Source organism: Lepeophtheirus salmonis, chromosome 1 (assembly GCF_016086655.4).
Source record: "Lepeophtheirus salmonis chromosome 1, UVic_Lsal_1.4, whole genome shotgun sequence".
NCBI lineage: Eukaryota > Metazoa > Arthropoda > Copepoda > Siphonostomatoida > Caligidae > Lepeophtheirus > Lepeophtheirus salmonis.
Window position 1 is genome coordinate 49,776,624 of NC_052131.2, and position 27,574 is coordinate 49,804,197.

Consider the following 27,574-nt stretch of genomic DNA (forward strand, 5'->3'; position numbering starts at 1 on the left):
ATGATAATCCTTGCTCTTGTCGCCCAAGCACGTTATCAACAGATGAACACCATCGAATCACTATCTGAGAAGTTGCTGACCATATTGACATATTGGCTCGTGGCAATAAAAAAATCCAAGATTTTGGGCATGAAACGAGTGTCAGTGAAGTTTTGTTTCAAACTTCCTTATTTTGACTAAAAGAATCGTCTAGATTTTTTGCCCAAAGACAACACCACAATTCTCCCTTATCCCTCCTATTCACATAATTCTCAAAACGGAAGAAACCACTGAAGGACGGAGATTTGCAACGAGTGAGGAGATAAAGACTGGAAGAACTTAAGGCTAAGCCGAAAAGTGTTTATGAGAAGTGCTTCGAGGATTGGTAAAAGCCTTGTCACTAGCTTATTGTATCTGAGGGGAATTACTTTGAATGAAACGCATAAACATTGATGAATAAATTAATATTTTCTCCTAAAAATACAAAGCCACCTTACTTTTTGAACAGACCTCGTATTTATATGAGCATACATGCACAGCGTGCCAGCGTTGTTTAACAACAAGTCGAGTCACGAGTCCTTAGGCTTCGAGGGTTTCGAGTCAAGTCGCTAGTACGTAACCCTTGACACATGTGGATTAGTAAATGTTCTTCAAAATATGGACTCTTGTGCAAGTCTCCTTTACTTATTAAGGACTCGGATCAACTCCCCAAAAAAGTTTTAAATGAAAGAGCAAATAAATTCACTCAACCTATTTACTCGGACTATTTACTTTATCCCTTAATATTATGATCTTTCTATCCATAAACACACAATCCCCCCTCCTGACCCCCGCCCACGACAGCTCATAAACTAATGATTCTATTAGACTAATTGAATCGTTTAGGAAAACCATTCAAGGGGATCCATCAAATCCTTTTAATTTGGATCATTGGGATTACATACTAAATACATTAGATTCTTTATATTTTACAACAAGAATAATAATCAGGTCCCTTTATCAGCTGTGTAGAGATAAAGGGAGCGGCGACGAATTTGATGGATCCCCCTCAACTCTACGTCTTTCTATTTTATTACTTAACAAATTGGATCAAAATCATGTAATCAAAATGTTAAGAAATAAAATAGAAATAAAAAAAAAACATAATCCAATTACTGAAAGAAAGAAAGAAAAAAACAGTAAAATGTGTATATATTGTGTTTGCAAATAGAAAGCTGGTGAGTACGTTGGAACCCCTTCAATTTATGTGCATAGGCGTAGAGGAGTAATTGTCGGTATGTAAAAAAAAACACTGACTAGTTAAATTATGTTTGAGAAGAGAACTGCTTAACTGTCAAGACGTTTGTGAAATGAAGAAATTATGAACACAAGGCCTACTCCGTATCAAATAAGAACACAGGTAGATCCTCAATTCTACTCGGAGTCCAACAGTGGCTTACCCTAGTCATCTAAATCCTATACATTTTTTAGTTGGTCCGTAAATTTGTAATTGATAATATAAAGAAGGAATTTTCTCGAACAGTTGTGATGATTATTTAATTCCTGAGTCGTGAACATCCTTTCCCATTATATGCAAAAACTGATGTAACATTTATTTGTGCTCATAAAAGACGGAGCGTGTCCCTGAGGGTTTGTTGCAGAGTTTTAATTCTAAGTCATTGTTGGACCTAGAGTAGAATTGAAGATCAACATCGGAGTAATTCTTGCCTATGGCCTTGTTTATTTCCTTCTCTCCCTCTTCCCTTGCCACAGCTGATTGTCGCTGCTCTCCTTTAAAACCTTCATTAAATTATAATTGCTACCATGTTGATTTCTGGTTTCTTTTTAATTAACATTCCCATTATACAGCAGATTTTCATTACTGGATATAACTCCTCACAGGGCAATACCTCGCATACACAAAAATACATACTGTCCTTTATTGTTAGCTGTAGTTATATACCTGGTGAATATATATACCATTGAAATAATGTGAACACTCACTAATTCAATAATTAATGAAGGTTAAGCAATTTAAATTCATTCATATTTCGATATATTAAAGCATACACAATTAGTTACAAGAAAGCAAAACAAATTTGAGCTCTTTAGCTTACGTACAAGTCAAGAAATGATTTCCATTCCCGGACTCTAAGCTGGTGAGTATCTCCAAGAAGAATGATGTCAAATAGGCCTAACCTGCCCCGGGGAGTTAAAGAAAGGAGCCAGGCCAATCCCCTTAAGTCCATGAGGGTTCATGCAAGAGATCTGGGAGTTTTACAACATATTTTTCAATGAACTATCAAAAAAGTGCATGGAAAGAGCCTTGTGAGGGGGAAAAGGCCACTTTTGATAGCAGCAATGAAAGAAACCCATTTCTTCGGATGAGTCTTCTTTTTTTTTTTACACTTTTGGGGTCCAGGGAAGGCCTGGAGTGTCTGTCATACAAACACCAAGGCCCTCAATGCTACTTCCAGCCAGCATTGAGACGCCATGACAGAAGAATACTTCTGCAGCGGGTGCCAGGCCTTTCGCCGTCGCATGGAAGCCATCATTGCCGCTAAGGATGGCTGCATTAATAATTAAGAAGTGTCAGACACAAATCTATTTATAGTATTAATTATGTTGAAATTCTACCTATTGTTAATTAATGAATTATATCTTGTTGAAGTTTAAAGTTCAAAGTGTTTAGATTTTAATGGATTACTAGTTATATACAGAGTAGCACCTCTATTTAACAAAACAACGTAGAAAAAATTAGATCTATTTTCTCTTAAACTCTTAAAAGACCAATGCTAAATAACTAAAAAAAATATTATTATTAATTTTTGTCAAAAAATGTTGGGCAATATTCCTAATTATTATTTCTACATACTATTCAGATTGTTTAGTCATCAATATTTTCTTTTAGAACTTTTGATCCTAACTTTTATCAGCATCAAAAACGTTATTGACACGTTTTGAAATTGACCGAACATTTAACACTCTCTTTTATGAATTAAGGATATGTGAGAAAAAAATAAATCTTTCTTTTTTGCAATGTTTTGAGTATAAGACACATACCACAAGAAAAAAATTATATCATTAAAAAAATTACGAAATATATCCCTCAAGAAACATTATGAAGTGAAGGCTCCTAATTACAATAAAAATCAATTTATTTCATTTTCACATTCTAGAATCATTATTCTATTTATTTAATATGAAATTTTATTTTATAAAAACACAATTACAATATTATTCTTGTAATAAATAATTTAATATCAATTTCCTTTTACTAAATTATATAAAGTTTATTGAGACTAAAAGGATGGAAATAATCGTGAAACTCCGGTATTTCTTTTGCAAAATGCATTATATATTTATCTTTAAACACATATTAACACGATCATTCTTGTAAATAATCCTTTTTGTATGTATTTTTTTTTATATGGTGGACAGACTCTTAAATTAATTATGGAAAAATTAACCTTAAAACGTGAGATGAAAAGTCCCGAGCTTTACTTAGAAAACACGGGCTTTTTTTCGTTCAAAATTGTCTTTTTTAATTATTATTATTATTTGCTTTACGAAAGCGAATAACCCATAACACTTTTCAAGACAAGGCTTAGCTTGAACAGAACTTTTTACTCGTTTTTACTTTTGTCATAAATAACATCATAATTGAAGCAGACTCCATTTATGGAGCTCAAAGTTGATATTTTTACAACATATCGTAGAGTAATTTCCAAATAATCTTGATTAGACTCCATCAAATAGGTCTAACACAAAACAAAAAGACCTAGCACCTATATTGAATACTACTTGATGTCAATGTTAAAAGGTTATATTTGAATTAAATCAAATAAATAAATGTATAACGAAAATCCCTATGATATTTAAACAAATATTATTCTTTTTTACCTATTAAGGATGAGAAAAGTAGGATATCTAGATAAAGATATCTAACTATTTCCATTCTAATTGAGTTAATTTTTATCAACATTATGGAAATAAGATTGTATATAACAACACATTTTAAATCTACTATAAGGTTAGATATATAATAAAACTAGGCAATTGCAGTATAAAACTTTTATAGACAGTAAAATTTAAGTCCTTCTAATAGTTGGTTCCATTTTGATATCCAATAAGTTCACTCTTTCCCATAATATAAGTTTAAAAAAGGGGATTTCAATGTTATAAGACTTGTTCTTTAGTATCCCAAAATGGAGGACATCAAAGTTAGGACGTCAATTGAAAACGCTTTACTGTTGTCGAGTTATAAGCGTAGGTGTAGGTTAGTCAATACCAAAAGGTGGTAATGAACCTGATACTCCCACCTCTTTTCACTCAAATCTAGTTGTTATATTTGTCAAAAAGATCATATTTTGTGTGAATTATTTTTTTTTTTCCGTAACAATTTTGAAATTAATAATATTACGTTTGCAAATGACGTCAGCATTTTTAACCTCTAATAGTTTTGGGGCCTAGAGAACCAAGTTTGCAAATAGTGAATCATTGGTTGTCAAAATTGGACCAACAATTAAAAGGACCTAAATCTTACTGTCTATCAAAAAAATAAATCCCTCTATCGCATAGTTTTATTATAATTCTGACCTTAATCTATGTTAAAAATAAGTTATCACATCTTCATAGAGTCATATTTCCATATTGTGGATAATTAATTAATTTTTCTCTAATTTTTTCCTACTTTTCTCATCTCTAATGGATCAAAAAAACTGTACAAATCTAGGCATTTTATAGGGATTTGTAGTATATATTACTTTGATTATATTTAAATATCAGTGTTAATTATTTGCATCAAGTAGTAGTATTCAATATCCAAAGGTGGTAAAGGACATGACAACTCCTTGAATATCGATTTGGATGCGGGACTGAATGCAAATTTAGACAATAGTGCCCAAATCAATCGTTTATAGAGTTGATGTCTTTGTAATGAAAAAGTGCGCGAAGAAAGGGCGGGAGCGAAACATATGGTACAAATGGGCCAGAAAGATTCTCTTAATGTAGTTTGTGTCTGTAGATCTCCCTGAGCAATACTAGGTCAACATCAATGTGTGTTGTTCGCCTTTGGATTATTTCATGCTTCTTTTGTTTTCACGTGTATATAGTATATATTTTGTACTATATAGACTTTAGCCCTTTCTCCATCTAGGGTTCTCAAAGGACTTTTAATATTTACATACATACTAGTACAAACTACATCGACTCAGAAGTTTTTCCCCTCTCCTCTATGTTTATTTTGAGTTCTCTTTCCCCTTCTTCTTCGGTTTCTTGATAAAATCTTGGTACTTATTCTATTGGAAGGGGAGCAGAAATATTATCATCATCCACTGGGTCTTTATTCCAGACAGAAATAAATGCTTACATCATCTAAAATACACAGTAATAATAGCTAATAGAATCGAAGATGATCCATCAATATATTTATAAAGGGTAATTCTTTTAAATGTTCGCAGTTTTATATGGCCTCATCCGATCCCCCCCACAAACTGATTTTAATACAAACACACTCTAATGGAGAGTAAGTACAGTAGGAATGTCACTTTATCACGTCAGTTGCAATTATGGTTCCTTACGGCAGCATATCCTTACCTTCTTTTAAACAGGAACAAAAACGTTGAGCACTTACATATATTTTTTATAATTTAATGCTAAAATAGACAGCATATTTTTGTCTAAAGTAGTCGGGTGTACTTCTTGATTCATCCAAAAATTTAAAAAAACGTTTCAAGAAGGATGGCAAGGACCCACTGAAGATGATTTTTGGAAGAATTTGACTCAGATGTGCCCAAAAACATCCTAAGTCCTGCTTTTTAAAGGAAAATAAGCCAAATCACGGCCAATCGATAAATGTAGTTGCTGACCGCATCACATTAACATCCTGTTCAACTGCCTATCGTGTCGTTAATGAAGACCTACAGTACCACAGCTATGCGTGGCGCAAGGAACTTTTTATAACCCCTTCAAATAGGGGAAAAGAGGCACCCAAGCCAAGGCTTTGATCAAGCTAAAACAGAAGCCTATCCTGAAAAATTTTGTCAGTTCCTTCTCTGATGAGAAAAATTTCTCTCCAACCAAGAAGCATAGCTCGAAGAATAACCAATGGTTGACAAAAAGTCCTTATAACGTTCCTAGGATCATGAGGGTCAAATACTTATAGCAAGTTATGGTTCTTGGGTTTGTTAACAGCGAGGATCACGTTATCTTCAAGCAGGGCCTAAAGGTCATCGACAAGGTCTACATCAGTGTTCTGTGCACCAAAGTCTTGTACTAGATCCGCAGCATTATGAAAGATCAACCTTCGATCTAGAAGTAAGACTGGGCGCCCTGTTACACCAGCAAAAGAAAATTTTACTATCTTAATTATGAGAATGTGATGTACGTCCCTCCATGTTCCTCGCTTCCTTACTCCGCGGAATTGAACCTTTTAGACTATATTGTCTGAGACAATGTGGAACAGATTTCCAATTAAGGAAACCACAAGATCCCTGAAAGCTGGGATAAGGAGGGCATGCCGGACTTTACCCAGTGTGACGGTCAAGAATGCATTGGGAAGTTTCCGGGGACGTTGTGAATGTGTGGTCCGAATTAACTACAATTTTATTGATTGAATGTCAAATTTATATTATAATGTTGATTTTTGTGAAAACTTTAATAAAATCAGTTGAGAAATACAGTCACAGCAGGGCTTTAGTTTTTTTTTCTCGGCTTGCGAACGTTTTGATGAACCACCCTATCTGTATTATTTAAACCCCCCAATAGAGGGCGATAACAGACAAACAAAATAATCATAATTTTTTGAATTTATGGAGGAAAATATTCATTTATCAAAAAATCATCTTTAGAATTAACCAATAGGCACTGTTGAACGACCCGGCACGATTGAAGCAAAACTCAATTTTAAACGATAATTATGACTGAAACATACTTAAACGTGAAAAATCCAAGCTCAAAGCAAAGTTTACATCGGAAAAAAATGATGCCAGGGAGTCATTTGACTTTTATAACACAAATTATACTTACTCTGAGTTTTTAAAATTGTAGATTCTGTTAGGATTAGACTGTGTCGAAGGCCCCTATTAGCTATTCTTGTAAGTCAAATTGTCGTTATAGAGTGTTTTAATGTGAGTCACGCATGTGATGTCAGACATCTTGAAAGAGTCATGAACAAGCAATTTTTATACGAATAAAATCTTTTTTTTTTTTCATTAATATTAAGGGAAATAATTATAGATTGCTGAAGGTTGGGACTTCCAAATGGGATCAACAAATAAAAGGATCAAAAATCAACTTTGCTGTCAATCAAAAAACTGTCCCTCTAAAGACCTATTTTTATAATTATATATGGGAGCCTAATAATAGCTAAAGTTAAAGTGGTTCTGAGAGTTTTTTAGCTTTATTTGGATAATAAAATTGATAGAGTTAGGATTATCCAATTTAGAAGGTTCCAAACGGTTTTCTAGCTAATCTTCAGTTCCTCGGTAATGAGATAAGTGCGCACATGACGGTCCAACTATGCGATTCCCATTATTTTATCGTTGGGATCACTGGTTTTTTATTGCATTTGATGCTGTATTGGCAGATATAAACAGCTCAATTTCTGTTTGGCCGCCTTTTCATCTTGGGCGTAGTTATAGAAAGAATGTATCCAATTTTCTCATTTTTGTACTTCTATTTTGTAACGCTGTACACACAACTAGCTTCACCAAACACAAAACTATAAATGTGCTTTTTTTTAAGTGTATGCTCAACCTTTAAGCATGATTTAAGCTGTTTTTGATGCAATGTGATATACAGTGACATGAACACATAGAAAACATATTATAATCCAGCAATTCACTTCTATAATAAACAAAGTAGAGCATCTATCCTGAAATAGTGCATATTTTTCGTGCCTTAACAAAAGTGCAAACAGAAAGTCTCTAGAAACATTTTAAACATATTGGTGCCTCAAAAAACTGTCTTGCTTAACATAAAACTGTATACTAGTGATGGGACGATTAATCGGAATCGGAGAATCAGGTTTTTTTCTCGAATCGAGATCGGGAAAATAATGTTTAATTTGTGATTCTGATTTTTATTTATTACTGGTGTTTAACTATTTATTACTTTTGTAAATTATTAAAAAATAAAAAAATAGCCCCCCTAAAAAAAAAAAAAGAAGGAATTTTTGGTTCTTATTAGAAAATTTAATTTAATTTTCCAAATTTTTTTCCAAAAAATTTAATTTTCTCTAAATAACTATGTATTTTCAAATTTTTTGAAAAAAAAATTTAAATTTCAAATTAAATTTTGAAATTTATTTTGAATAGTTGTGTATTTTCGAAATTTTTTTCCTAAAAATTTAATTTTTGTGAGCAGCTGTGGATTTTGGGGGGAAAAAAATAATTTTTCGAGAATAATTAAATAAGTATAAGGATTTTCAGTACACACAGGGGCCATGGAAACTCCTGATAAATTAACTTTATATAATATATGTAAGGTTGCATGATATTATGTTAAACTCTAGTTGGTTCGAAACTACGTCAAAACAAACAGTTTTGAATGAAATAACAGTCTGCACTATCCTGGAGAAAGATCTTGTTCCCTTGGCCCAATAGTACTTCCAGGATTAGCCATAGACCTTTCAACAGGATGGTGCCCCCTCCCACACCTCCAAGAGACCCAGCGGTGGTGTAAGGGCAATTTGAGTGGCTTCAAAGACAAGACAATCTGTCCCTTCCTCCTTCAGCCCCGACCTAAGCTTTACTATATGTGGTCCATTCTTGAGAGCAGAGCCTGTGTGATCCCCAGCAAGAATTCAGACGACCTGAGTGCACAAACTGGCGGCTGCCTGGGACTCCCTCCCCATGGACATAATGAGACTTATAGTTGTGTTCAAGGCTAAGAGTGACAATTTCGAAATAAAGTTATGTCATTTGTTTTGAAACTTGTGTCGACCTATGTCTATAATTATATGCAATTAGTTATCTCATTAGTACTTTAATAAACAATTAACAGAACTTTCCGCGGACCCTTTATAACTTTGGTTTAATTCGAATATCACTGTTAAGTGTTTTATCATTGACATCAAGTGTTTTTTATTTTTAAAGATGAAGTTTCCTCAAAATTTATTCGAAACTACTCAATTTTATGTTGTAAAAGTATCAACTATGAACCCCGAAGATGACATCCCCTTCAATTACAATGCAATTTTTAACATCATGATCTAACAAACTATTTTTTTTTTTCATAGTCGCAAGATGGCGTATATATTTTAAGTATATTAGATAACAACGCTCATACCCTATCTATTATTTATCAAGAAATCAATTTATATGTTTTTGTATTCCCCTTAGAAAACTATGTTTTCGTATATATGTAGAATTCCTTCAAAATAATTCAATCGTTTTCTGAATTTTTAAAAATAATTAAACAAATATATATATATATTCACAAGAGATTATTGTATATAAATCTACAAATTTCAAATTCATTCACTGGGTGATAAGGGATATGATAAGGAGGGAGCCTTATCTTATCAGTGTAACAATTGTGTTTACCTTCAAAATTGTGATTTAATTATTGTATTGTTGTTATTAACAACTCCGGAAAAGTAGTTGATAAGAGGACTGAGCGACTATTGAGCGATGATTATAATATATGTTATTATTATTCGGGAAACAATATTATAATAGTATTATCAAAGTCGCGTAGCTCGCAAGAATATAGAAAGTCCTCCTCGAAAATAAATAAAAAGAACGTTCCAAGGATATTTAAGATGCGATAAGAAGAAATATAAGGTTGCGTGACTTAAATAGAACTTAACTTCCGATGATTTTATTTTTATATTTGGGACATTCACAAACACTTAGGCAGGGGTTTCTGCAAGAGGCGGCTGGATTAAGGATTTTTTTCTCTTTACCCAAAAATTAAAGTTGGAAATTTTTTACAAAAATTTAATTTTTTGTTAACAGCTGGTGGATTTTTAAAAATTTCAAAAAATTTAACTGATTTAAAACATCAATGGATTTTGGAAATTTTTCCCAAAAATTTATCTTTCTTTAAACAGTTGTGGATTTAAAAAAAAAAATATTTTATAAATTTTTTTTTTTTTAAATTTAATTTTTTGACTTGTTTTTTTTTTCAAAATAATTCCAAAAAGCAAGTTCTGCCCAAAATATGATCCTGCAGATGCACTTGTTAGAGTATTTTGTTAACTGCTATTAATATGAAATTCCTGAAATGTACGTAGGCTCCTTCAACCCTATGTTTTCGGCCACCGGCCTCTTAATTTCATTTGGAAGAGGGGGCTCCAAATGGTTTAATAGTGACGTAATCCTTTGGCATAATGTTTTTGCATTTTTATAAATGCCAATTTATAAATAAATGTGCCTCTAATTGGTCAGATTGAGCTGCATTGATTAGTTACAAGTAAACATTATTGTGTTCCAATTACTACATCTGACCTTGGAATTATATTTGAAGTCCATAAAATTAATGTACATTTTCTTTTCTATGAGCATGTTAGTCTCCAGCCAACAACCATTGAGTTCATGAGTAGTGATGAAAATCTTGTGTATTTTAGCATGTAAAAAAAACAAACAAAAAAAAACACCTTTTTTAAGATCTTAGCAAGGTTAGTAGAAATACAAGGTTATACCATAACGCCTATAAAACTGATGTTTGACTTCCAGCACGCTTTTTAATATTGACGTCATAGTGGTTGCGTGTTTTGTAAAAAAAAATGTCTTTTTCGGCCAGCAGTTTGTACGATACATCAAATTGAAATTTCTAGCAAGTGCGATTACATGATGTTCTAAACTTGTATTTTTATTAACCTTGACTGTATAAATAGGGCTTTGAATATTTTAGTTATTACTTATAAAAATTTTACCCAATGGGCATTCCAACACCTGAATTTTGTTGCATAGGGCCAAAAAAATAGAAGGAAAATGATAATATAAATATCATTTATATAAAATTACGTCAAAAATACGTCATGCTAAATACAATCCAGATTAAAGTCATTTAGTTTATATAAAAAATGTAATTGACCATAAAAAATTAGTGTGAGTCAAGGCTTGATAGTGGATACGAAGAAAGACAAGAGTTGGAAAAGACAAGACAGTCACAGCATTAAGGAGTTAACCATCCCAATAAGGAGTTAATTTTTTTCTTCCTCCTTTTGGGAATTTGTTTTAGTCAATCATATAATCAATTTAATTAACTCATCTGATGTATAAAAACACTGGGTAGGGTTAACGTTGAATAGTCCATATTATTCTATTTTTATACCAGGTGAACTCTTTTCTACCGAGCTGTATGTTCAAAAATACTTCTGCCACACAATGCCAAACTGCCATCCCAAATATCTTGTCTCCAAAAATGGATTTCTGATATAATTGCATTATGTATCAAACTCCATCGTACTTCTACAGACTTCCTCAGAAACATTATTCTCAAAATGAGCCTTTAACTTTAGTACAAAAATTAGAATATAAATCCGAGTGATATCCTTTTAAAACCCCCATAAATGTAATTTGACGTCCCTCACATAGAAAAAATTAGTTGATTATATTACTTGACCAACTCTGGAGTCTGGTTAGATTCCAATTAGCACGTTTGATGGCATTGATCCACAACCATCTTTCTTTTCATGTAATTTGGAAAGGGAAATATTTTAATGAATGAGAAGCCTGGATACTTTTCATTTATAGGTGATCTATAAATACACTGAGCTACATATTTGACATTAAAATTGAGAAAAATATATCCATACTGCAATTATGGACTAATTACTACAATTATATGAAGCCCACAAAATAGTAAATAAAACTCCTCCAAGACCTTTTAAATAGTATTGAGTCGGTCTGGACCGATTGAACTGGACCAATTATGCATTGGTCTAAGCTGAGTGAGTCAATGGACCACGCTCTGAACCGATAAAAATTAGAAAAAGAAAACATGTGATGTCACACACCTTCCTTATAATAATATTTATGAATTATGATAATTCATTTCGATGCAATAAATTCCAAATAGGACATTTCCGATTATGTAAATCCGGCGTGTGTTTTAGCTGGCCCGTAATTTGTGTAGTATAATGAAAGAATTTTCTTTTCCTTAGAAGTTGTCATTATTATTTAATTCCTGAGTAGTGAACATCCTTTCCTAAATAGATTCAAATATATTCAATACCTGTTTGAACGTTCGTGTGTGTTCATAAAAGACGGAGAGTAAGCCTGAGGATTTGATGTGGAGTTATAATTGTAAGTCCTTGTTGGGCTCATGGAAGAATTGGGGATAGACATCGGTGTAATTCTAGCAAATGCCCTTGCTTATATCCTTTTCTCCTTCCTCTCTTGTCAGGGCTGATTGTAGCTGATTTAATGCAACCTCATGAGCATTATTCTGTCTCTCCTCCAAAATATTATTCAAACTGTCAGGATTACCATGTTGATTTTCGGTTTCTTTTTTGTAACGTGCCCCTTCCACACTGGATTTTCATCTTTGGACATTTCTATGTCTCCGCAGGGCGATTGTATAATTTTAAATGCTTCTTTTTTTGTGATCTATATCTTGAGTGCGCAGACCGATACAGGACCGTGTCATGGGACTAGGCCTTTGTTATTGCTTCATTTTTTTGGACCCACCGAGTTAGTGTAACATGTGATCGACTCAAAACGAAAATGGACCGACCTAACACTACTTTCAAATGGATATTATGGTATCTGAAAATTTTAAGGCAATCAGCAACGAAAATGCAAGAAAGTGCACTTCTTCTGCTGAGTTATCTTTCCCTTGAGATCTTTAGTAGCTTCTATTTATTTCATTCTCTAATTTTTATCCGTTGAGACCCTGGTGTATTGACTCACTCAGTTTAGCTGATGGATAGTCGGTCATGGCTCTTATTTACTTAGATCCATTAAATATTATACCATAGCATTATATTTATGTATTCTATATATATTAATAGGGTTTTTGTGTTTATTAAAACAATTATACTAGAGGTAATAAAATACCTTGGTTTTGTATATTTGTTTGAAAAGTACTAGGTACTAATTGAATGCATTTGAACTCAACAACACAAAATATATATTCTAATATTATTACGATAAGAAAAAATATCACACTTTGAAACACATTATGAAACAACGGAGTATGGAATGCGGTAGGTCTTACTTGGACGATCCTAACTGTGTACTATTTATAAGTAATGTTATATATACTTGGTGTACAATTTGTAATTTGTATGAGCAAATTGAACAAGTTGTAGCTCAAAAATGAGAGGCATATGGGGCGCGTCTGCAGGATTACATTTTTTTTTTTTGGAGGGGGGGGCTTGGTTTTCGGAAAACAGATTTCAATTAAAATTTTCAAGAAAAAAAATTCAAAGATTAACAGCTGTTCACAAATAAAATCAAATATTAAATTTTTGTTAAAAAATATCAAAACTCGACAACTGTTTGCAAAAAAAATGATAAAAATTCAATATCGTTGGATATTTACAAAAAATTAAATTTCTTGAAATAACGTGAAAAGTAAGACTTTTTCGAGAAAAAAATTTCCATTTCAAATTTTTGGGAAAAAAATTGAAAAATCCAGTTACTCAAAAATATTAAATTTTTTGTAATAAAAATTCAAATAAAACTTTTCGAGAAAAAAATTCAAATATTTTTTTTTTTTGGAAAAAAATTCAAAAATCTACAGCTGTTCACAAAAAAATTCAAAACTCGACAGTTGTTTGCAAAAAAATCAAAAATTATTTACAAAAAAACTAAAAAATTTTGAAATAATATATGAAAAGTTAAAATTTTTGTAAAGAAACTTCACACATGAACTTTTTGGGTAAAAACTTTGAAAAATCCACAGCTTTTGAAATTTTTTGTAAAAAAAAATTGTAAAGAATAACTTTTTTGGACAAAAATTTAAATACAACTTTTCAGAAAAAAATTTCAAATATTCATTTTATTGGAAAAATATTCAAAAATCTAAAGCTGTTCAGAAAAAAATTTATTTTTTGGGAAAGAATTTAGTAATAAATATTAATTTTTTGGAAAACAATTCTAAATTTGATACTTTTTCACAAAAAATTAATTTTTGTAAAAAAAATTTGAAAAGTTTTTTTTTTTTTTTTTGTAAATTTGAGGAGGGGGGATTGTCATGAGTTTTGTTACAACGTTTCTAATATAAGGGTTCCAGCCAACTGCTGAAGCAACCTGATAGTGAAATGACTCAATTAATTTTACATACTCATGACATACCATCAAATTAACATTAAAAATATTGTAAGAATTGAGAAAGGATCAACACAACAGATGTCCATCAGTATATATATATATATATATATAAAAACTAACAAGGAAGATATTGACAAGTGCTGACTCATTTTTCTAATTACATAAGTCCTTTTCACATAATCCATAAGTTTGCGGTTTGTTTTTCTACTTTAGTCGAATTTCGTTAAGAGAAAAAGTTGTCAATTGGTAAGAAAATAATCTCGTTATTCAAAAATGTCCTTCATTTTTCCTTTATAAAGTACAAATTCTTTATTTTACAATACATATTTTTGATAGATTTTTTTATAAATTATAAAACATATTTATATCTAAATTTATCCTATGGAGTAAAAAAAAGATAATAAAGTTTTTTTTTACTATCTTTATATACTAAATAAATAATTTTTCTCCTTTTTCAAAGATTGATCAAGATGTGAGACCTAAGAAGGACATCGATGCCAAAAGAATAGGGGCCTACGCCCTTTTGACGATTCTTTATTATAATTATCGCAATATAAATTAAATCGTATTTGGATAATAAAATTAAAATTTTCCTTATATAAAAAAAAAAAAAAGATTATACCATCAAATAAAATTTTTTGTTGGAAGAAACGTTTCTTCCAAAAAAAAAAAAGTTGAATAAAGATTATTTGTAAACTCGGCATTTATTAAAAAAATATGTCGAAATTGTGAAAAAAAGTCCATTCCCTCAAAAAATCATAGTCATGGCCCTGCCTCTTATGACGTCACCAATATATAATTTGGCCCAACAACTTGCCAATACATTACGATGCCCCTGGGTAGGGGTCAAATTATATAATGGTAACGTCATCAGAAGCGCCGCAGGATGATATTTTTTAAGGGAGAAAGCTTTTTTGAGAATTTTGACTGAAATGTTGTTTGTTTTTAAAAAAATATAAATGCCACATTTGACAAAGAACTTAAATTTTAGAAGAGACAAAAAACTTTTTTTTATAATTCTAGAGTGAAATATTTATTTAAGAAATTAAATTTTTGTACAAATAACATTTTTTTTTTAATTTATTGAAAAAATTTATAACAGATAACAGACCATTTTAATTTTTTTAAGCAAAACGATTTTTTTCTATTAGAATGACTATAAAAATTCCTCAAAAGTGGTGGTAGCCCTCATGCCCCCAACATCACTGCATTGTAGAACAATACAATTGACAACTTTTCTTTACTATCCTAATATAAATTCGAAAAAAAGTTGAATAACCAACCAACCACCCTAATATACTTGCACAATCTTAATTATGCCATAACTTTTTGTAGAATATTTAGCATGACTGGATATGGATATGCGTAGGATTTATCATTTCTTTGTCTCGTGGAAGCGACATAGCTCTCCAAAGCACCTTGTATCAATTGGAGTCGATCCTTTTCTGAGGGATGATCCTCTAACCATTTAGAGTATCGTGTAATACTCCAATCTGCACTCTGATGAGGGGATTTGATATCGGAAGGGGCTTTGGAAAAAAGATGATGAAGAACCGTGCTTGCTGGAAGGACTTCACTCCCTGAATGAATAAATAATTGTAAAAGTTAGTTAAAAATTAAAATCAATATTAATATAAACATAAAATATATTGGACAAATAAATATCATAATCATTCGTGATGGACTCGAGTATTAATCAAAACTCGAAATATACGAGTATGGATTAATCACATCTTTAGTTGTAATTGCGTCGAAAAGAAGGGATATAATTGGTAATGATACAGCTAAGATTTTTTTTTACAACACATTAGTACAGTAATTTCTAGAGATGTATGAAATATGTCCTAGAGAGTGGGAGCGGCTTTTTCTTGTTGGCAATCTGAACTGATTTTTTATTTTTCAAAGCTGCTATCATTAATATTTAATTCTTGAGAAGTCTAAGTATTAAGTAGTATCTACTGCATGTGTTCATAAAAAAAATGAGTAGTAGACTCGGAGTAGAATTGAGGATCAACATCGGAGTGATTCCAGCCTATACCGGGCCAATTGTTATATTATACTCATCTCTATAATACAAATTTTGAAAGGTTTAGAGCTATTTTTTTTTTTACAATTTTCCTATGAGCAATGTTGTAGAACTAACTGTCGATTGCTAAGAAAAACATTGTCCTAGTCGCCACCATGAGCACAGAGTAGGAGAAGAGGATTGGATAGCAGCGCTACTCCGCGCAGGATTGTCCAAGAAGGCCATCGGGGAGAAGAATGGCGCCTCGAAGAAGATGATCTAAATATATCTCATGCATGGGGATGATTTACAATACCTCCCATGTATGGATAACAGAAAGAAAAAAAAATAAAGCAATTTTTGCCCTTAGCCCTAAATTTTTTTGGTCATTTGACTTTTCTTTTCCAAAATATTTAATATTCTGTAAATAATTATGATTTTTTTTCCCAAAAAAAAACAACAGTTTCTCAAAATTTTTGTAAACAGCTATGGATTTTTGAAATAAAAAAAGCAAAAAATATAATCTTTCAAATTTGTTGTGAACAGCTATGGATTTTTGAAAAAAAAAATTTTTTTAATTTGTTGTGAACTATGGATTTTTGAAATTTTTTCCCAAAAAATTTAATTTTCTGATATACCTATGGCAATTTGAAAAAAATTTAATTTTCATTGAATACCTATGGATTATTAAATTTTTTGTGAATAGCAATGGATTTTGGATATTTCTTTTTAAATTTAAATAAAAAAAACCAAAAATCAAGCCCCCCTCAAAAAAAAAAAGGGTCTATCACAGTCTCATGATGGCAGCTCTGAGAGAATCCAAATTTAGATGAGAGGTGAGGCAGACACTCATCTCCAAGACACCCTCAACGGCAAAGAGGGCTGTGATCAGAACTAGAGGAGGGCCACAAGGAAGCAGGCCAGAAATCAGCCTTATTGCTACTTCAGAAGTTTTGGTTCTTCTTGGCTGTATGGGCTATAATGGACTTCTTGATGTTGTAAGCAGTCCAAATGGAGATGCCAACAGACTCTACAGCCTTCTCGGGACTGATACCGAAGCGGAGTCACGAGGGTGGGCTGGAGGGTCTAGCTCTGTACCACCAAATTAAGGAATGTTTTTTTACTAGATTTTTTTAAAGGAAAAAAATTTACGCAAAAATAGGGGTCATAATTTTTTTAAAGATTTATTTTCTTTAAAAAAAAAAAAGGTCATTCAGGCAAATTATGCAGCAGAGCAAAAAATTTAATATTGGAAATTTTTTTCCAAAAAATTTAATTTTCTGTCAATAGCTATGGATCTTATAATTTTTTTCCAACAATTTTAATATTTGAAATTTGTCTTCCAAAAATTTTTGAAATTTAATTTTTTTTGAAATTTGTTTTTCCAAAAATTTAATTTTGGAGATTTTTGCTAATTACTATGGATTTTTAAAAGCTTTAAAAAAAATAATCTAAAAACTTAGTCCCTCCCTCTTTATAAAATATAAATACGGACACCCCTGGGTGGAGATCGTGAACTGTTGCCTTTTTTGTTGTAGCTCCGGATATTTTTACACTTAGAGCCATGGGATAAAAACAAAACTAGTATATTTTTGTTTCGACTATCGTTTGGTTGCGAAATGTAACTCTGTAATTAAAAATAATGGGGATAAAATCATAATGAAAATGCATCAGCAAGTTTTGGGTTCCCACTAAGTACAAAAACCCAATTGTAGGATAGATTCCTTTTAATCTTAAGAAAATGATAAATGTATTGTTTAATTACGAATCATTTGAAGTGAAAATTTGTGGTTGTACGTGTGTACAAAAAATAAAAATATTATTCGAACTCGATAGTTATAATTCGAATCCAACACGAATAATTATTCTTCTCCCCTCTCCCCCACGACGCAACATTCATGAAACTTTATATATGTATATGCGAAGGTACATCATATTTGAACAATATTGGGACAGGTGCAAAACAGGGATGAATATTAAAAACATACATACATTTAGTACAATAATAACTCCTATTCAATTGTAAATAAATATGTATATTGATGTTTGAACGGTAACGTCAATACGAGAATATTGAATATTCAATCCTCCTAGATAGTAAACAAAAGGTGGATTCTAGAATAGAAATTTGACAAAAGGGGTTAAACACAGTCCTGTTTAAAATATGTCTTGCCGGTATGTAAAAATAAAAGAAACGGAAATTGAACGTAGTCTAATCCGGACAATTTGAAGCTTAGCTTCCATGACGTTTAATTAGATCAGCTGCAATGAGCCGTGAAAGGAAGGAAATAAACACCAATCTCACACCATAGGGATAAATGATATAAAAAGGAAATTAAGCGATGTCGATCCTCAATTCTTCTCCGAATTATACAAGGACTTATACTTACAACTAGTGATGAAAATCGTGTGTATTTGAACATTTAAAAAAAAAAGAAACCGAAAATCAACATGGTAACCCTGAAAATTTGAAGAATATTTTGGAGGAGAGCAGCTACAATCAGCTGTAACAAGGAAAGAGGAGGATAAGAAAATAAACAAGGTCATTGGCAAGAATTACTCCGATGTCGATCCTTAATTCTACTCTAGGTCCAACAATGACTTAGAATTATAACTCTGCAAGGAATCCTTTAGGTTACTCTCCGTCTTTTATGAGCACACATTAATATTCAATCAGGTTTGGAATATAATTGAATGCAGTAGGATAATAAGTTTACTAATAATGACAATAGATGATTAATGCATTCTTTAAATTACCAATTCCAAAAAGCGGGCCAGCTAAAAAATACGCACGATTTACATCATACGATGTCTCCTTGTCAAGAATTAAATAAAAATAAAAACCCCTGTTGATGTTCAACAACAAAAAGTCGCTCCCGCTTTCTAAGACATATTTTATACACTTCTATCACACACAAAAATTGGAAATTTTTTGTCTTTCCGACATAAACACAATATTAAAATAAACGTATTCTAACCTCTTATTATGAAAAAAAAGAAAAAGTGCTCTAAAAAACATAATGGTTGTATAATAACAAATGATCAATGAACATATCCTACGCCAGAGTTGCATAAAATATGTCCTGCCGATATGTAAAAATAAAATAAATCTAAAATGAACGTATTAATCCTGATAATTCGAAGAATATTTGGGGAGAGAGCTGCTTAGCTGTCATGACGTTTCATTAGAACAGCTCCAAGCAGCCTTGAGAGGAAGGCTATATACCCCCATCCCACTCCTTATATAAATGAACGTATGAGCTGCAATTTGTTTGATGTCGATCCTCAATTCTACTCTGAGTCCCACAAGGACTTACAATTATAACTCCGCAACAAATCCTTAGGGTTACTCTCCCGACTTTTATGAGGACACACAAATGTTCAATACGGTTTTGAATGTAGTAGAAAAGGATATTCACTACTCAGGACTTAAATAATAATGACAACAGCTTAGGAAAAGAAAAGAGACTCTTCAGTTTGCACACTCAAAAAAAAAAAAAAAAAAATTGTTAGCTAAAAATGCTAACAATTAGTATCACTAATTATCTTATATATTAATAAACTAAATCTATATTATTAATACATCGTTTCTCTGTTCGTTGACACTTATTAATTCCGAGCAAGAGCCTAAAGCTCCGCTCTGGAAGAATCTTTAAAAAAAAGACAACTAGGAAGAAATGAATATGTAAAATACCATTAAAAAGTAAAAATTAGAAAAGGATTATTGACATTATGTTTAATACAAAACTGAAAATATTTTTTTTTTAAATCAAATTTAAAAAAAAAATAAAGAATGAAAAAGGCCCCTCACATTTATCTTTGCTCCAAGCGCAGCTCACGATAAAACCGGCCCTGCCTATTTAAGTCAATCATTCTTTTCTTTATATTAATTAATGTTAATAAATTGGATTTAATAATCATTTCATTGAATAGACCGTTTAAAAGTAGTTTTATGAAGGTTAATCATTTTGTTTTAATCGACGGTTGAATCTGATAGTAATCATTATCATCAAATAAGTTTTTCAATGAAACTGGTTTTTTTTTTGCAAATTGTTCGCATATGGACAAAAAATGATCCTTACCTATTTGTGGAAGAGAGTTGACCATGTCTTCGGGTTGAATGTAGAGTAGAGCTCTAAAAGCTCTCAAACGATCGTAACTGAGTCCAGAAGACTTAATTTTGGGACTCAATGGCTCTAATGTTAACTCTAGTTGAGCACAGTCTGACGTAAGGGCATGTTGAGCCTCTTTTGAAAGAGGTCGTACCAGAGAGGCATGAAGAATAAAGAGCTCAATCGTTTCGTCTACAAGGGGCTTGATATTGGAGGAAATGAATTCCTTACATAAAAAGCCATTCAAATAATCCACAGAGACACGAGAGATAAAAGCTTGAAGTTCCTTCATATAGAGAGATGATGTTGAGCTCTGCTCCGTTCCTCCTCCAACACCTTTTTTACTCAGTTCTGAATGAAGAGTTAAAATAATGGATTCAACGGCATCTCGGATAGAACTGAATAGAGGTGCAACGGCAGCATTGGCCACGACATCAATATGTGAAAGAGAGCTTTTAACAGTAGATGAATGATCCCAAGATCCAATTGTATTAAATATCCCAGACTTAAAGGTATGGAGCGTATTCACTATTTTTACATTTCTCTTTTGGCCACTTGTAGGATATCCAATGACCTGGGATGCCTCTCCATCCGTGACCAACAATGTCTCACACTTTGTTGCAAAAAGATGAACTCCCTGAACAATATTTTTACTAATAGCTTGACTGAGTCGTTCATCGATGGCTGAGATTTGCAATTCACTCGAAACAATTCCACAGAGTTCTGCAATATCTTCCTCAGTGGGTATATCTATATCAATACTCTGTGGAGTAGATCCTTCTCCATCCATGGCTCCACTATTACTCTTGGAAAACATCAGGTCAATTGGATCAAATAATCTGGACAAGGATCTCGACAAATAAGCTCTTTCAAATGATGTAAGAGTGTCACGAAGCGCAGTTGAGGACATTGAACTATCAAACGGATTTTTAAGAGGGACGGGTAGTTCACCAGGATGCATACTATAGGTTGCAGCAGATTGACAGAGTCGATTCCACAATCCATTATAAAGCTTTAACAACTTAGGATACTCTCCTTCCAGAGACTGTTTAATGAAATGAGAATGTCCAGATGCTGACACAAGGTTTTCACGGAGATTCTTGAGATTGGCTTCCCAAAAATCAGCCACTATGTTTCGAGACCCTTCCGACATGGTTTCAATAAAAGACACATGAGTCAGTGCATCTCTTTTTTTACAAAGAATCCTTTGAGTTGTGATTAGCTCAAGGGTCTTTGTATATACTGTCTCACTGATTCCCTCTACATTGTTCCAAAGAACGGCTCTAAATGCAGGCATATTCCCAGTGGGAAGCAATGAAGACGCTCGAACAGCCGAACCAGCTTGTTGACCACCACTTCCACCATTATGTCCTTGAGGAGCTGTATCATAGAGGGATTCTGTAATTTTTTTAGCATTTAGAGAATCATTGATTTTTTCTCCCACGTCCTTAATAGCTTTGGTAAGAACTTTCTCTCTCACGGCAGTTTCAAGAACACCCAAATTGTAATAGACATGAAGAGCAGTTCCTATGGAACTTTGATTTTGAGAACGAAGCCCTGTTTGGAGGAGACCATCCGCAAGACGCTCTACTTCATGACGAGCGCCGAGTACAAATCGTTCCTTTTGATCTAGGACTTCTATTCCTTCCAGATCAGGAGTCCAGATTTCAGACAATTCTGCTAAAGCCGCTGCAGCTCCCGCTATCTCCTATAAATACAAACATAATTATTATAAATCTATAGTCAATCAATCAAGTTGCTTGTTTTTCATTTGACTATATCTAAAACCATATAACACCATACACCTATATCATATTTGATAATTGAGTTTTGGAATCCTGAGTTAGAGCCGTTTGACAATTTTTTGGATCGAAAACTTCATGGATGCAATTCCAAATATGTAAGCAATGGATCATTAAATAAAAAAGAAATTGCAAATTCCTTACTGTTGACCTTCCATTGCCTCATTAAAAAATTGCTAAAAACATGTGTTTTTGAAAAAGTACAAATCAAATTTTAGAGGTAATGTTTAATTTTTTTATAAACAAAAGCAAAAACACTCAATCAGTTACTTTGAACAAAAAAAAGTTATCAATTTCTAACGAAAATCTTAGTTAAAAAATAAATAAAAAATCTTCCATTTTGACCGATTAAAAAAAACAAAATTTTGTTGTTCCTTTAAAAAATCCTTGATGGTAAAGGTTTAGATATACATATTTGATGAAGGAGGAGTGGCCAACCTAGATTATGTATAGGACATTACAGCCACATAACTTAATATGCCTCTAAACCGATCTATATTCGTCTCATAGAAGCTATTTTCTATTACAAGTCTGAAAGTTTTGGCACTCTAAACTTATTTCCCCAAGAAATATAAAAAACAATTATCATATCTTTAAATAATATTGATCTAATTTTTCCTTAATGATATTTTACAATAGTTATTTCATCAAAAACTAAAAAAGACAAATTGTCTGCACTTCTAGGCAGCTTACTTTATTGTAAAATCATTCAAAAGCATAAAAAAAGTCAACATATAAGCTATACAAACTAAAAATATTAATAGCCTTTTATATTCATTGATCATGAAAGGGGAATATTTTATCTAATTTTATAGAAGCCTTCTTATTTATACAAGGGCTTGTTTTTAAAAAAATGTATGGGTAAGAAATGTTGTTTTTTTCTTTGTTTTTTTGCATAACAATTACTAGACGAAGATGAAATGAAACAATTCTTTTCTTCTACTGACAAAATAAAGATGAAGCTGAATATGACAAAAAATGACCAAACCTAACATTGGTAATTGTACTTAAGTCCTATAATTTGGTACATATACTAAGGTATTCATAAAATACGAGTACTGATACTTGTGTTATAAAAATAGTACTAATGAATACTTATGTACTTTTGACATAAAATTATGAAAAATATTTCACTTATTTTGTTTAAAAATGTTTTAATAACAATACATATTTTCATCAATTGTAATAATATGTACTTATATCTAATAAATTTAAAAACTTAGGTAGCCGTTGACTCTGAACCTATTATTTATTTACGTCGGTTAGGAAATCGGCTTCAATCTGACAAGGAAATTTTTCAATTTCCGACGATATATGTTTTCTTTGCAATTAATTTCTAAGCATACTTCCAGTAATTTACTTCCTATAAAAGTAGGCTAACTCAAAAAATGGGAGCGAGAGAAAACAATAAGTAAATATATTATTGATAATACTTGCATTTCTACTTAAATACACCGTATAAAATAAGTCTTATACGTGTGCTTAAAATTGCAATGAAGTATTTGATTTAAGTACATTATAATTTACTTGGTCACATCCCTCTTTGGAACATGATTGTCAATACAATTAAAGATATTCTTTATGTACCAAGATGGACATATGTATACAAAGAGACGGTCACATATATAAAGATTGTATGAGTATTTTTGGGGGTACATTGTAAGTCAAAAGTCGTCCACTCCACCTATAAAACAATGAAAGATTCAAAAGTAATAAAGATAAGTATGCACCTTGGATGACTCAAGTTTTCCTTGTAGTTTAGTAATGAGCTGTAAAATCCTTATAACCCTCCGCAGAGAATCACATGCATTTTGCATCCGAGTCAAAGTTAATGTTTGATCGCGTATTCGAACATATGGATCCGATATTTTGGCTTTTATTCGATCCCCAGAAGCTTTTAACATGGATGATCGGGATTTAAGGGCCTCTGCAGAGGCTCTAAGATCCTTCAACTTGGTTGCAGAGTCTAATAATGAATCATAGCGTGAGGAAACTTCATTACGAATCCGACTTTCCACAGATTCGGAGGCTTTTTCTAACTCGGATAATGTTAAACTTCCTTCACGTCCTAAAATGACGTCGACAGCGGTTTTTTCGGCATCAAAGTGTGCTCCACCAATGATGGACTCCACGCGGCTTAGATTCACCATAGTAACTCCAATCCAGGGCAATCGGGATGTATTTAATTACTTATTTATTCCTATTAATAATTACAGGCTACACATCCTAGGATTGAAATATCAACACGCAACCTCTTGCGTCAACGTCACTTGATTTCCAAAAGCTAGGGATGCACTGAAAATAAAGTTTGTTTCATTATAATATTTCACTTGTCATGGGGGGGAGGGGAATAATAGAGTTTTAAATACAGCTAAGTCATAGATTTATCCATCAGTAATTAGATTAAAAGGAGCGATATATATAAAATTATAATTATATATACTAATATATAATTATAATTTTAAACTCGACATGCTATTCAATTGATTATTTTCTTTCTTTAATCTCTTATTAAGAAGTAAATCGATATTACATACGTCTTCCTTAAATATTAATAAATATCATGACTGATGGATTATTGATGTATTTTCCTCATCATTTAAAAAAAATATATCAGGAACTTTCCAACAGAGAGAGATCCAACCCGCATAAAAAAATAATTATTTAGATGATAAGATAAATCCTGTATAAATCATTCCTAGCATTTTGTTCATGAACGTGAATCAAGGTAGTCTAAAAAAGTAGATGAACTCATTGAAATGTGTTTATTTGATCGGAGACCCCACTTGTAGATTGAATCCACAAATAGTTAAAATTAATAAGTGTTGGATATATGAGTCAGGATCGAAGGAAAGAGAAGAAAAAAAAAGGGCGGTTGACGCTTGTGACGTCATGAAAATGCAAGTTTGATATTATTAATATTAATAAATATTCCCCCAATTTCAAATTTACAATGCTATGAATTTGATCGACTCGGAGGGCGGCCATCGTTACGAGATCCTTAGCCTCTTGGGCCAAGGTGGATTTGGAAAGGTATATCGTGCATTGGATGAGAACGGTCAGGACGTGGCCATCAAGGCCCTGGACATCTCCATCCTTCTCCGAACGCCTCATTTGAAGGAACGAGTGAATGAAGAAGTCCGGATTCACTCCAAGTTGAATCATAACTCCATTCTATCCTTTAAAAACGTGTTCCAAGACTCGACTCATGTCTATATTATCCTGGAATATTGTCCACATGGAGATTTGGCCGCGCATTTACGGAAAAATCGTGGGAAAGCCTTTGCGGCCCAGGATTGTCTTCGGTGGTTTAGGCAATACTCAAGCTTCAACCCTTTAAGCTCCATTCTTATTATCCAGTTCCTTTTCTTTCACTTTTTTATAAGTCAAATACTTCAAAAATGAAGTTTCATCTATCATATAGTTAGTAATTAATTAATATTCTTGATATGAATGGAGCTTAAACTAATTTATGATATATTCCCAATTCGACATATAGACAAATATTATCTGGAATCGAGTATCTTCATCGCAACTTGATTGTCCATCGAGATTTGACACTCGCAAATTGCCTCCTTGATTCAGGTTACAACGTTAAAATCGGAGATTTTGGCCTTGCGACTCAACTAAGGGCAAAGAATGAAGTACATAATACAATGTGCGGTACTCCAATATCCATTGCTCCCGAAATTGTGTCTCGAGTTCCTTCTGATCCTGAGCCTGCGGATGTATGGGGCTTAGGATGTATTCTCTATACGCTTTTAGTAGGAACGTCTCCATTTGAAACAGAAGGGATTCGTAGTACTATGAGGAAAGTTGTATGTGAGGAACCCGAGTTTCCTTCATCTTTATCAGTTGAGGCCAAGGATCTTTTGAGTCGAATGCTTAAAAAGAATCCCTCTCTAAGGATTTCTCTTAAAGACATTGGGAATCATCCTTTTATTCTGGGAGAGAAACTCACCTCTACTATAAAGAACTCAACCGCTTCTTGGGATAGTGGAATTGGAACGACGGGATATTCTGTCAACAATGCTTCGGATGTACGTCGCTCCTTTAATAAACTAATGAATAACCCCACTTCATCGCTTATTCGCCAGAGAAGCTGGTCGGAAATCTCTAGTATTCCAAAAGTGGATCAATCTCGAGAGCCTCCCTCGACACTGAGCATAGCTTCAGCACCTTCATCTAGTTCAAGACCCATTAGTATTGCATCCCCTCTTAAGGCACATCGCTTAAGACCCACTTCTAAGAAACATCAACTCAAAGTTGGAACTGCCTGTATTTTGAATGGGGCAGAAGTTCAATTGGAGTTTCCTCAAAAGAAGGAAGGTCACATCATTGAAACCTTCCTCGTCTCTCCGGATGGTAAAAACATTGCTATTTCATCAATAAAAAGGAGGGAAAACTACACCTATGAACTTCTACCCAAAAAATATTGGCAAAAGTACAACTATGCTGCTCGTTACATCAAATTCGTGCGAGAAAAGACTCCAAAAATTACCTATTGGAGCGATAAAGCTAAATTCCAATTAATGGAAAATGGACCTGCTGCTTCTTTTGAGGCACAATTCTATGAACATTTAGACTCTACAAAGATTGTATTTACCTCGCAAACAGGAATTCGACTTTCTACCAAGGATGGGGAAAGTCTGGGTTCCTACAGTTATCCCCTATCTCTAAAGGCCGATGACCCCAACGGAGAGAAGCTTAGGCATTTTGAGGAATTTCATACTCGTTGTAAACGCATTGAAGATCTATTAGAATCCAACGAAGCAACCATTGGCTCATCTTTTCCTTTAACAGTTGGTAAAAAACCACCTAGTCTTGAATTTGTAGATTCCATGAGTAATAATCCTCAACCCCCTATTATGAGAAGCAGTGTTTCGAACTTTTCTGTAAGAAGCCACGGAATACGATCCTTCTTCTCTGATCGTACAACACGAGTGGACTTTGAAGACGACACAAGAATAGAACTAGGCCCCGATGATGAAATTAAGTACTATAAAAATGGACGACTCATACCCTTATCCAAATATGAGTTACCTCATGAAGTCAAAATCAAATTAGCAAGGATTGATTCCCACATAAAGACCCTTCGCTCTAATCCTACACCTTCCTGACACACTTTCATTGAGGAAATAGGAGTGAAATAAATCAAGTCTTTGTTATTTTTCTAAAAGCATTAGAAAACTCAAATAATATGTACTTTGTTAAGACTCTTTTTATACAGTTTTTTAGCCTTACTTTATGGATTTAATGATTATTGATCAATGTTGAACTACTGCATATTATTATATTTGTTAGCCTTCGAACAAAAAAAAAGTACACCACAACAAAAAAAATATATATTTATATTATATGATTTATACGTCTTAATATGCTAATTAATTATGTTCTTAATAAGGGGATGACTGAGGAGTAAGGAAGTAAAAATTATTGTATACGTAAATATAATTTAAAATTGTTAAA

General features: G+C 32.6%; 2 protein-coding genes across 3 annotated transcripts; one reads left to right on the plus strand and one right to left on the minus strand.

Moving 5' to 3' along the window:
• Positions 1-12,957: 12,957 nt before the first annotated feature.
• Positions 12,958-24,402, minus strand: fws (four way stop). Of its 2 annotated transcripts, XR_005869207.2 has the most exons (5): positions 23,836-24,384; positions 20,274-22,011; positions 15,344-15,766; positions 14,307-14,718; positions 12,958-13,149 (listed from the first exon to the last, which is right to left on the minus strand). XR_005869207.2 is itself a non-coding variant. In XM_040727361.2 (3 exons), the coding sequence occupies exons 1-3, from the start codon at positions 24,253-24,255 to the stop codon at positions 15,501-15,503; spliced, it is 2,424 nt and encodes an 807-aa protein (XP_040583295.1). In that variant the 5' UTR covers positions 24,256-24,402; the 3' UTR covers positions 15,192-15,500. The 2 variants fall into 2 exon arrangements, 1 of the variants encoding a protein (XP_040583295.1); XM_040727361.2 differs by lacking the exons at positions 12,958-13,149; positions 14,307-14,718 and having other exon boundaries at positions 15,192-15,766; positions 23,836-24,402.
• Positions 24,403-24,721: 319 nt separating this feature from the next.
• On the plus strand, positions 24,722-27,574 carry LOC121131953 (serine/threonine-protein kinase PLK4). The gene is made up of 2 exons (XM_040727362.2): positions 24,722-25,419; positions 25,605-27,574. Exons 1-2 carry the CDS (start codon positions 25,064-25,066, stop codon positions 27,223-27,225), a joined length of 1,977 nt encoding a protein of 658 aa, XP_040583296.1. The 5' UTR covers positions 24,722-25,063; the 3' UTR covers positions 27,226-27,574.